Below are 12,016 nucleotides of genomic sequence, written 5' to 3' on the forward strand. Positions count from 1 at the left end.
CCTGTCCCGTTTGGCTCTTTTGCCATCAGAATTGTTGTCTAAAGGCAAAGAAAGATGCCCAACGGATTTACTTTACCAAATTGACCATCCCAGCCTTGCCATAATGGTCCATTTGATTCACCTTTTATTGTTTATTTTATTTTCACTTACTGAATATGGGACAGACTTTACTGGGGGAAAGAAGGGGAGAAAGAAAGAGGGAAAGAGAAACAGCTGAGAAGAGGGACGGGGGAGAAGGGCAAAAACCAAAAACCAACAGAGTGAGCAGAAAAAGAAAAGAAAAAAAATGCATATATCAGTCACCTGGGTCACCTGCTGAGAAAGAAAAAAGAAAACAAGCAGAAGAGAACAAGAGTAATAGAATAAACAACATCACAATGATATATGGGAATATGACAGTAAATACTAAATATTAAACATTATTGTGCAGCACATAAGATCAACAGAACACAGTGTGCTTTGAGGTAGGAGCCAAAAAGGGTGTAGTTTGTGGGTGTGATCACCCGTGGTACACCTGTGAGCATGGACGCGCTTGTTTTTTTTAAAAGGTTCCTTCATGTAATGATCTGCTAGAGGGTGTGGGGGGGCCACAGCCCCGTCCTCCAGGGCATGAAGCAGGTATGGAGGAGATCAAAACTCCAGACATCCAGAGGCCCCCAGAACACAAGAGACCAAGGAAGACCAACAGAGGGGCAGCCGCGCCACTGTCCCAGAAAGAGCTGAGGAGAGTCCCAGATGAGGGCTCACTCAGCAGCCGCGGAGCAGAAGCCAGGGGGAGTTGCAGTGACGCGCCCGTGAGCTCCGCCGGCAGCCAGCCGTGCCTGAGTGACCGAGCCCCAGGCCGAGAGGCCGGGGGCACCCCACCTCCGAAGTGGCCCGAGCGAGCCCCAGGCTCCAGGCCCCGATAAGCGGCCGCCAAGGAGTGAGCCGGTGTGTACCTGGACGCCCACCCCCGGACACAAAGAACCACCAACGCACCGATGTCTGAGGGAGTCCGCCACTGGCAGGGGAAGTGGTGGTAGGGGGAGATAGGCCTCCATAACCTTGGAGGGCCTAGATGTCCCCAGAGAGGTGGCGCCTGACACCCAACCTGACATATAGACACAGACATACAGGCACACACAAGATACAAACATCCATTCCCACCCTCATGCTCTCATATAGCACTTACTCCACACTCAACCAACGTGGAGACAGACATAAAGAGACGCTGTACACACGATCACACTCCCCAAGCGTACTCTAAGCCCCGGGTCTAGGTACCCTTGCCCCTGGAGGGGGGAACTGCACCCAGACCCAGGTGGTGTTACCCTTTTCCCTGCGGTGGGGGGAGGCAGACCGCCCCGACTCCGCAGCAGCAGGGAGGCCCCACACTCCAGACCGCAGTCGGACGGCCAACTCCTCCTCCTAGCCCCCCCGCTCCAGCAGGTCGCAGAGAATGGGGGTGAGAGAAGACTCCAAACCTCCCTCCACCCGCTCATTGTAGTGTTGATGCATGTGTGTTCTAAGGTGCATTTAAAACCCAGGAGGGCATGGAGCTACCTGCCAGAGAGCAGCAGGTAAGCGCATGGTCCCTCCTGCTAGCCCTCAATGTCTACGTGTATTTAAAATTGAGAGGTGGGCAACGACGCCAGGGGTGGGGTGTACACCCTGATGGTACTTTGGATTCCGTGTATCGTGCCCACCCCCAAGATCCTATATGTATGTGTAATGAGAGTGTGAGTAATGTGAATGTCTAAGTTGTGGGATAAAATTGAGGCAGAGGCAGCCAGAAGGGGACAGAGGGAGGGGGGTAGCCTCCTCTGCACCCTGGTGACATACCCCTACTCCAAGGTCCTGCATGTGTGGGTGGTTGTGGTGGAGCGGGAAGAGGGAGGCAGCTGGAGATGGGGAGGGAAGGAAGGGAGGGGCAAGTGACCCCTCCCTGGGGCCAGCTCCCCCGCTGACCCCAGTAGGCACCCCCATACTCCGCGACCCGCCAGGGAAAGGGGGCCCAGGCCCATCCAGACCGGGGCCCAGCGCAGCAGCGCCTCCCGGCCCCACAGAGCCCGGGACAGTCCACCCAACCCCACCACAGAGAAAACTGCACCCACCCCACCATCCACTCTTCTTCCAGACTACATAAGACAATAAACACCCAGGCTGAGATCTTCCTCCACCTCTCCTGTGTCTCCCCCTCCTGCAGAGAGAGCCCCTGAGGAGAGGAAAGCTCCTGCAAGATGTGACAATCTTCCCCACCAGTTGAAGAGCCCCCCAGGTGGCTCGATGCACCGGCGGCACCCTGCTCCAGGGCTGGGCCCCCATGCACCCACCCGCCCACAACCCCGGCAACACACCAACCAGGACCCAAGCCCCCGAGGCCCGGCCCGGGCCCCAGCCCAGAGACGGAGCGCCCCCAGAACCTCACGCCCATCCCGGACCCACCCAGGGGCAGCCAGGCTACCAGGTCAGTAACCCACGTCCGTCAGCACAGACCCTCCCCTAGTCCCCGCTGCACGCAGCCGCGAGGAAACAGTCACCTGAGAGCCCACAGAGCCCCTAACCGGACATGACCGCTACCCCGGGTTGAGCCCCCCAAGGAAGATGCCTCCGGGGAACCACCCGACGCCCTAAGCCTGTCCCTACCCCCACACCAATCACAACAGTGAAGGCGGGACCAAACTATGACCCCCCACCCCCACTAGGTGATGGAGCTGATCAAAGGAGCCCAGAGCAATTGATCTGATGTGGTGGCAGAGGCTGTATCAAGACTAATGTAATCTAATAGATAATTTCTATATTGGTTAGAATTAAGATTATTTTTATTTTTCCAGTTCATGAGGACTGTTTTCTTGGCTATGCATAGGGCAGTGAAAACCATATGGGCGATATTCTTTTCTGAAGTGACATTATCTAAGCTGCCCAACAAACACACTAAGGGGGAAGTTGGAATGTTACATTTCAGACACTTCTGATAAGTCTTCACATATCTCGCGCCAAAACTTCTGAACTGGTGGACAGAACCAAAGAGCGTGGATATAATTGTCCGGTGAATTGGTTTGGCAGTGTGAGCAGTTGTTGGTAGACGTAAAGCCCATCTTGAACATCCGATGACCTGTATAGTGCACTCTATGTAATATTTTGTATTGAATTAATTGAAGACTGGGATTTCTAATTAGATGAAAGGTTTTTAAGCAAATCTGAGACCAGAAGTTTAGGTCTAAGTTAACTGATAAATCCGCTTCCCATTTTGCAATAGGAAGTGATATTGATTCATCTGTTTTAGAAAGCATTCTGTATATTTTGGATAGTAATTTGGGGGTTTTAAGAGTAAGAAATTGAACCACACTTGGTGGTGTTTGTAGTTCAACTTGACCCGGTTTAAATTTCTTTTTTACTATGGATTTAATTTGTTGATATTCTAAAAATCTTTTCTTGTTGATCCCATATTGTGTAACTAGTCCTGTCAAATGAAATAAATTCTGTTCCTTCTAGTATATGTTCTAAATATTTGATTCCTTTACCACTCCAATCTGAAAAGTTTATCATATTATTGTTTTGTAATATGTCAGGGTTGTTCCAGATAGGTGTACGTTTGCATGGGATTAATGAAGACGCCGTCAATTTTAGAAACTCCCACCATGCTGTCAGAGAAGAGCTGATGTTGATGCTTTTAAAGCATTCATGTCGTTGGATGTTTGAGCTGATAAATGGTAGGTCTGAGATCTCTAGATTATTGCAAAGTGCTTGTTCTACATCTAGCCAAGGTTCATCTAAGAGGGTATGTTTTAGCCATCCTGAGATAAACTGAAGCCTGTTGGCTAAGAAGTAGTGCTGAAAGTTAGGCAGTTCTAGTCCTCCTTTATCCTTGGTCTTTTGTAGTGTTTTTAAGCTTATACGTGGGGGTTTATTTTTCCAAAGGAATTTGGACATACATGAATCTAGAGATCTGAACCAATCTTGTGGCGGTTTAGTTGGGATCATTGAGAATAAATAATTTATTTTTGGTAAGACCATCATTTTTATAGCGGCAACCCTTCCCATGAGTGATATGGGTAGACATTTCCATCTAGCCAGATCATCTTCTACCTTCTTTAAAAGTGGGATATGGTTTAATTTAGTTAGATCTGCAAGCTTGGGAGAAACATTAATACCTAAATATTTTATATTTCCCGATTGCAGTGGTGTAGAAGAGGAATTATGGAAGGAGCAATTAATCGGTAGGACTGTAGATTTTGACCAGTTAATTGAGTAATCTGATATTCTTGCAAAAGAGTTTATCAATTCAATCACCCCAGAGATATTGGTTTGTGAATTTTGGAGAAAGAGTAACACATCATCCGCATAAAGGCTGATTTTATGTTCCACGTTCTTGCATTTTATGCCCTTAATTACTGAATTCTGTCTAATTGCTGCTGCTAGTGGTTCAATAAAAATTGCAAACAGTGAAGGGGAGAGTGGGCATCCCTGCCTGGTGCCCCTCAAGAGACAGAAGCTGGAGGATGTCTGGTCATTTGTTCTAACACAAGCTGTTGGGGAATTATATAATATTTTTAACCAGTTTATGAAAGAGGATCCAAAACCAAATTTGTGTAAAGTTGCAAATAGAAATTTCCAGTTAACTCTGTCAAATGCTTTTTCTGCGTCTAAAGAGAATATTGTAGTTTCTAGGTTTTTACTGTATGAGTAGTCTATCAAATTAAGTAATCTACGTGTATTTGTTGATGAGTGTGTAACCACTGACTCATTTTAAATAGTTTAGGACAGCCAAACTACGGACCAGTTGCTAGGTTCGGCAGGGCTACAATAGAAAGCGAGGCGAATGCAGAATGAAATGGCTGGAGACAGGAATTTAAGCAGCAACAGTTATTATTTTGCACAAAAATGAAATAAACAAGACACAAATTCCACATTGACAGTAGTAGTGATAATAACCATAACAATAATAAGAATAAGCCGGCAAAACAAAAATAACCCCAAAAATAGTCGTTTGAGCTCAATATTCAATTGTCTTTTTGTCTTTGGTCATTTGTCAAGTCAAAAGTTCTTAGTCTAGTTCTTGTTCTCTTTCGTTTGTGGTTTGTGTGTTACCACTTGGGAGTCTCCGTCGAGGAAGAAGAGTAAGTTCCTCTGCAAAGTTCAGTCTGGGCTCAGGCTCGCCATCTCCATCCGGGGAGAATCCATTGGAATCCAAAATCTTAGTTCCTTCCACACGGACAAGGGAAAAAAAACCTAGCCAAAATGTTAGAAAATTCCGCACGAGCTATCCGTGGCCTGTCTCATCTACTTCCACGTGCGAAAAGATCTAGCTCATGTGAAATGATGGTCTGGTGTTTCGGAAGACGGGGCTAAAACCACCTTCAACCAATGAAAAAGGCATTTATCCCTTGTGATCCGGCAACAGAAAAATAAAGTTTGCTAGAGGATCACACTTCCTTTTTTCAAAATAAATGTTTCTTTTCAAAATAAAATAATGAAAATACATTTATACAATCAAAACGAAAACAAGAAAAAAAATAACAAAAGGCAGTTTTCTCTACTGGGTTACACTCTCCCCAGCTAAATGTCATGCACGTCTCGTTGCATGTGTAGCCAGTACTGTCCCTCTGTACTGTTTAGGGACTCAGAAAAGGCTATGCTCAAACCCTGGAAAAGTGATTTCACAACAGTAACTAGAGGGTTTCCTAAATCAGGATAATCAAGTCTTTTAGGTGGATGTCTGATTCTTGTTGACTGTCTTACTGGTTGAGTTGTAATGGGATCACAACTGTCCATCTCATCAGGTGAGTTAACAGGCTGGTTTCCTGGTTCTTTAACCAAATCCTCAGGTGATTCATCCAATACGGTTCCCGTTCCATTGTCCACAGGATTGTCAATTCCAATCTCATCTCCATCTGGTAAGTTTTCAACAAGCACATGATTGGTAAGTTCGTCTTTGCTTGCATCTTTATCCATATTCAGCTCCTTGTTGCTAGCAGTTTCAGAAAGGTCACAATCAGGTAAGTTTGTAATGTCTGGTTCATGAGAAGGTTTTGGATATTCATGTACAGTAGTAAATCTGGCTATTTCTTCACATGGGGAATCATCAACCCATTGAATGAAAAGTTCACTGTCAAGTTCCATTGATTCTTCATCCTCATTGCTTTCTGTGACAACAGTTTGACGCGTTTTAGGACGGTGAACCTGCTGTGGCTCAGATGTGTCTGCGGTGGCAACAGGGAGGAAACTGCAGGGAAGCAACAGGTCTCTGTGTAAAGTTCGGGAGGGACCTTGCTTGGACTCAGGTTTAACAGTATAAACGGGTAGGTCACCTGCACGTTTGACTACTACATGGATGTCTGCCTCCCATTTATCAGCAAGTTTATGCTTGCCACGCAGCCGCACGTTTCTAACTAAAACCCGGTCCCCAGGTTCAAGTTCTGAAACAGTTATTTTGCGATCAAATCTGGCCTTATTCTTGTCTGCCACTTTTTGTGCGGTTTGAGAAGCTAACCTATAGCTTTCCTCTAGCCGTTTCTTGAGACTTTCAGCATATTGCAAATGTGTCACTTTTTGATCTTTGCTGAGAGGAAGTCCATATGCAAGATCAACAGCTAATCTGGGTTTCCTGCCAAACATCAACTCGTAGGGTGTAAACCCTGTTACATCACTACGGGTGCAATTGTACGCATGTACTAATGGCATAACATAGTCTTTCCAGTGAGACTTTTGTTTGGATTCTAGTGTTCCTAACATACTAAGTAGTGTTCTATTAAATCGTTCAGTAGGGTTACCACGTGGGTGGTACGGGGTAGTTCTTATTTTCTTTATCCCAGAGATCTCACACAGATCTTTTATCAGTTTTGCCTCGAAATCAGGACCCTGATCGCTGTGCAGGCGCTCAGGTATGCCGTAGTGGACAATGAACTGGTCCCACAGGCACCTGGCGACCGTTCGTGACTTTTGATTAGAGGTGGGCAACGCGAGGGCAAACTTAGTGAAATGATCGGTTATCACAAGGATATCCCGTGTGTTGCTACTGTCTGGTTCTAGACTGAGAAAATCCATACAGACGAGTTCTAAAGGTCTGGTTGTTGTTATGTTGACCAGTCTAGCTGCTTTTTCAGGGGGACTCTTTCTCCGTATACAACGATCACATGTTTTCACTTTCTGCTCAACCTGTGTCGCCATGCGTGGCCAATAGAATCGGGTTCTGACCAGATCAAGGGTTCTGTCGATACCTAAGTGGCCCATGTCATCATGCAAACTTTGGAGCACTGAAGCTCTGAGCTCCTCAGGAAGAACAAGCTGGTGGGTCACCTGGTCTCCATCTTGTCTTTTTCTGTATAACACCTCATTGTGCATTTCCAACCGATTGAGTTCCCTAAGCAAAAGAGGGAGATCTGGGAGTTCTTTTCTAACAGTCGGTGGAGGTGTCTGACCATGTTCGATTTGTTTGATAACTTGGCTGATTGTCGAGTCTGCTCTCTGCTTATCCTTAATTTCTGATTGGGACAAGGTAGGAATGGTTGGTAAGCCATGATGTTCTTCTGAAACATAGATGTCTGGAATCGCGTCAACTGAGAGGGTAAGCGATTCTACAACTGCCCCCCCCAAAAAAAAAAGAAAAAAGAAAAAAAAGAAAAGAAAAAAGAAATGACCATTAAAAATGAATTAAAAGCAAGCGAAGCCTAAGTGATCCAGCATTTTTTGCTTATTTGATAACCGAAACAGCAACAACAGACACAGCAGAGTCCCTTTTATGTTCATCTGAACAGCATTTGTGTTTAGCATTGCTTTAAAGTTCACTAAGTTAATGCAGCTGCTGCAAACTGCATCATTTCTGTCATATCATCAGTCATCAGTGGGACCACAGGGGCCCCCTGCTATTTGGCTGAAGGGGAGAACAATTCAAGCACTTAGTATTGGTCTAAAAACTTCTCTCAGCTGACTGCTGACACTTTTCTGCGCCTGGAGTAAATCCTCCTGTGCCATCTGTCCCGGACACATGTGTCCAGGATGTATCACATTAGGTTTTTACAAGCTGCTGGACGGTCTTCTCGATAAGCAGACACTACACTATTAAGGACCAGGTGAATTTATTTATTTATTTATTTTATCCCATTTCCAGCGCTCTTTTGAAATCCCATAATTGGACCTCTACTTGTGTTACATTCTTCTGGCAGACAGTGACTTACAAGAAGTGAATTTTAACCTAAGTGGAGCAAAAGCTAAATATCATCCAAATGTGGGAGTACCTCTTTTATAAACAGAGCTCTAAAAGATTTTTGTGTTACGTAATTGGTTTGGTTTGTTAGGTTGCTTGCAGGACTCTTAAAGATATGCATGAAGATTTTACCAGAAATAGGGTCTGCCCAGATTATAAGTAATAAGGGGTTTGGAGTCAATCTAAATATGAGTCTAGATCCAGGAACTTTTGGAAGAATTCTTTACCATTACGAGAAATGCAGAGAGACATTGTCTCAGTATCACAAACTAGTCCAGATCCAGATATCTTTCTGGATCCATGGATTTAATTCATGGATGGTGTGGAGGGAATTTTTCAACCTTGGCAGAGGCATGCAGTCTTGGATTGCTCTTGTTGAGTAAGAGGTAGCAGAGGTAGTCTGTTTTTTAGTCTCCGTCAGAAGATGGACAGAGGCTTTTCTGCCCGGACTTCACTGAAGGACATTCCACACACATTGTGAGGCCAAAACAGTGAAAAGAGCATTATTGGACTACATGCATGAAATCCTCCTAGCTGTGGGAGAAAGAATAATTATATCATAAATTATAACTATTTGGCAATCAGCTTTAAATAGTCTAAATGAAACTATCAAACCAAATTTCATGTCTGGGTCAAAAGGCGTTTCCTCTCGGCTATTGTTCTGTTTCCAATGCAGAACAATAGCCGAAAAACCTTTCCTAGCAAGGACCTACGAAAGCTTTTCTTTAGGTTCCTCCCTTTGCAGAATAAACTGTTTTCTTTGGATACAAACATGTTTCAATCTGCCTTTTCAAACTATTCCCATATAGTAAGACCACCAAGGGTGCAATCTTTTTTTCCTGGCATAGGATGTAGAGAACAGAAACATGAGATGTCTGCCAAATTAAGCCAGGAGAACAGAATTCAAGGTTATGTTTGTGTATTTGCAGTCTGTGGTAGTTGTTCATGGCCGCAGTCATTCATCACCCTTCAATGAACAATTTGTTGCTAATTATGTGGGCATCCAGCCTGTGATATTGATCTCTGTAGTTTATTAACACTGTAACTACAATGGTGGCATTCATTTCAGCAGAAATCAATGAAAACCGCACCCCTGCTTCGAAAGTAAACACACCTGTTAGCATGAGCCCCATAGCAAAAGCTTTTTGCAAGTCACTGGTCAGTCAGCTTATAGTGCAGTCTCCAAGAATGTCCTTCTTTTAAGCTCTGTGTTGTCATATAGTTTGGCACATCTTAGCATTTACAAGTAAAACAAAACCCTATTTATCAAAACTCACTGCAGCGTGAAGACCAACAACAAGCTTTCATAAATGCTTCTTTAATCCCTCTGCCATAGCTCATTTGATATCCATAGCAAACAAGATTACAGTATTATAGCCAGGGAGATTTCTGATGTGTTTTTTGAGACAGTTGAGTATGAGAATGCTACTGGGTCATGTTTATTAAGTGAACAACAAGTGGGGCTGAGACAGAAAGAGAGAAACGTCTACACTTTTCCAACGGTGTTTTTTGCATTCAGCATATTTTTGCAAACAGAATCTCAATAAAAATGTCGCCCACTAAAGTCACTGAGTCAGCCAGTAACAAATGTCATCTTGGTATTGCACTATACAGTAATTTGTTCCTTCTTGAGGCCATTAGCATAGTTTTGAATGCAGAAAAACAAGTGATGCAATTCCCCGTTTGTTCCAAAATCAGGCTTTTTTCCTTCTGAGTATGTTATAATCCAGTGACGCATTGTTCCCTTAACTTGGCAACGCATAACAGAAACTTTACTAATGTCTAGTTTTGGGTCAACAAGTGCAAATTTAAAAATATCCAATGATGCAATACAACATGCCACTCCCTGAAGTTTCAGTCTAAATAGTTAAGTTCACTGTTTATCTAGGCAAAAGAAAAGACCACTGCTGCTGCATATTTGTGACAGAGCAGACTTTACTATGAAGTTCTCTGTCTACATTATGGGCCTCAGATTAACAAAAAGTTGTTTGTTTTCCATCAATGTATATCACAAACAACTCTGATACTCTGGAGCAGATGTTGATACGCGACTGTCTGAAGGTGAAAATCTTTCCTTAGGGTGCACAAGGGACCCCGGGAGCAGCAGGGTTACCAGGAAAAACTGGACATGTGGTATGTGTCCACACAATCCTGAAAGTAGTTCAGAGGTTTAAACATGAAATATGCATGCTTTAACTGGCTGATTGTCTACTGTCAGGGAGAAAAAGGAAGTATAGGACCTCTTGGGCCACAAGGTCCTCTGGGAGAACCTGTATGTATAAAAAACTGAGAATCGACTCACAGCCCATCATAATTGTGTATATAATAAAATTTTCTGTGATTTCAGGGTCTACCTGGGAGAGATGGAAAGGGTGGATTTCCAGGAAGACCTGGTCAAAAGGTCTGTTTGCTCTGACAGTGTAGAATGTTACAAAGCTCATTCAGGGATTAGGGGAATAATAGTGACACGAGGTTGGATGAGTGCACACACTCCTAAAAGACTTAGTTGTTCCCCTATGTTGTGCTGTTGACGTTTGGCAACCATGGAAATCGAATCATGCATAACCAAGTGTCCCTCTTGTCCTTTTCCAATTCCCAGCTTTTGTAAACATCGAGCATGAAGTTCACATTTTAAATAGATGTCGACTGACTGACTCAAATTGACTAAAATGTCGGGCACTGTGATTGAGCTGGCATGTAGGTATCGGAATTGAAGGCTTCTAACTATAAATTTTGATGAAATTAAATGTCAGTTTTTTTCAAATGTATTAAGGGAGAAGCTGGAGCCAGTGGTATTCCTGGTACTGACGGAAGGGAAGGCCATCCTGTAAGTCATAAACACACACATAGACAGTGCTGATCAAAGGTTTGGTATTTTCCAGGTTGTTTAAGCTGCTGCTATTGTCTTGCAACTTTAATTGGAGTCCTAGACATTGAAGACTTGCATGAATATCATATTGTTTTTTAGATTTTAACTTTTAAGCAAAGCATTTTGAACCAGAAGTGCAGAACACGGTGACTGTGGTACATTACATAATGTTTTACAAATGTTTTAGCATGAAATAATAGTAGAAACATACAAAGAGAAGAGTAAAGTAGGCCACTGCAAGAGCCGATTTCACGGATCATGCAGGTTTGCACGTATAATGTTTTTTGGTGTATGAAGACTGCCGTGTTAACACAGTGTCAGTACGAAGACTACCCCTGACAGGCAGTAAATTAGGGGTATTTCCCCTGTAGTTCATCCCAGGATAACCCTGTTATGTAACAAACAGACTCATGCAGTGAAAGTAACTCATCGGGGGAATGCTGTGACGCTCTGGCAAATCTGTTTTAGGAAGAAAGTCTTTCAACTGGGCAGCCACCCCACTGATCATGATTATAAGCCTCGTCCAAACGTTTGCGATGGGTCTGCAAAAGATGACTCAGTTGCTCCACAAGGCTGTAAGCCATTTTCCCCCATCAGAACAATAGCGCTAGCAACGTATCCAAGGAGGCAGGATTAGAACTGAGCTTCCTCAAGTTAAAACAAGATGCAGTTCTCCTTTGTAGGTCCCAACAAGGGGATTTCTTCACGTGTTGGAGAGGACTGTGTGTTCACGGCAACACTATATACTCTCTCACTGCCTTCCTATCCCATCTGTCCTCTATGCACACTGAAACTTCAGTGTAAGGCAGCATCTGAAAGCATTTATTTAAGAAAAGCCCATATGATATATGATTTACTCATGAAAGTGGCCACTTTCATGAGTAAATCATATAAGGCTTACATGATTTACTCATGAAAGTGGCCACTTTCTCATTACTTTCATATATTTTTTTAGTAAGTAT

At 43.9% G+C, this 12,016-nt stretch overlaps 1 protein-coding gene across 1 annotated transcript in view; it reads left to right on the plus strand.

Annotated features, from left to right (window-relative positions):
* The window catches only part of col21a1 (collagen, type XXI, alpha 1), a 46,132-nt gene that overhangs the window by 27,152 nt on the left and 6,964 nt on the right, over positions 1-12,016 (plus strand). Inside the window, exons 13-16 of the mRNA XM_005915516.3 lie at positions 10,265-10,318; positions 10,404-10,457; positions 10,533-10,586; positions 10,959-11,012. Coding sequence (XP_005915578.1) covers positions 10,265-10,318; positions 10,404-10,457; positions 10,533-10,586; positions 10,959-11,012 — 216 coding nt within the window. The remainder of the gene's footprint in view (positions 1-10,264; positions 10,319-10,403; positions 10,458-10,532; positions 10,587-10,958; positions 11,013-12,016) is intronic.

Source organism: Haplochromis burtoni, unplaced genomic scaffold (assembly GCF_018398535.1).
Source record: "Haplochromis burtoni strain Fernald_Lab_line unplaced genomic scaffold, NCSU_Asbu1 Contig_12, whole genome shotgun sequence".
Classification (NCBI taxonomy): domain Eukaryota; kingdom Metazoa; phylum Chordata; class Actinopteri; order Cichliformes; family Cichlidae; genus Haplochromis; species Haplochromis burtoni.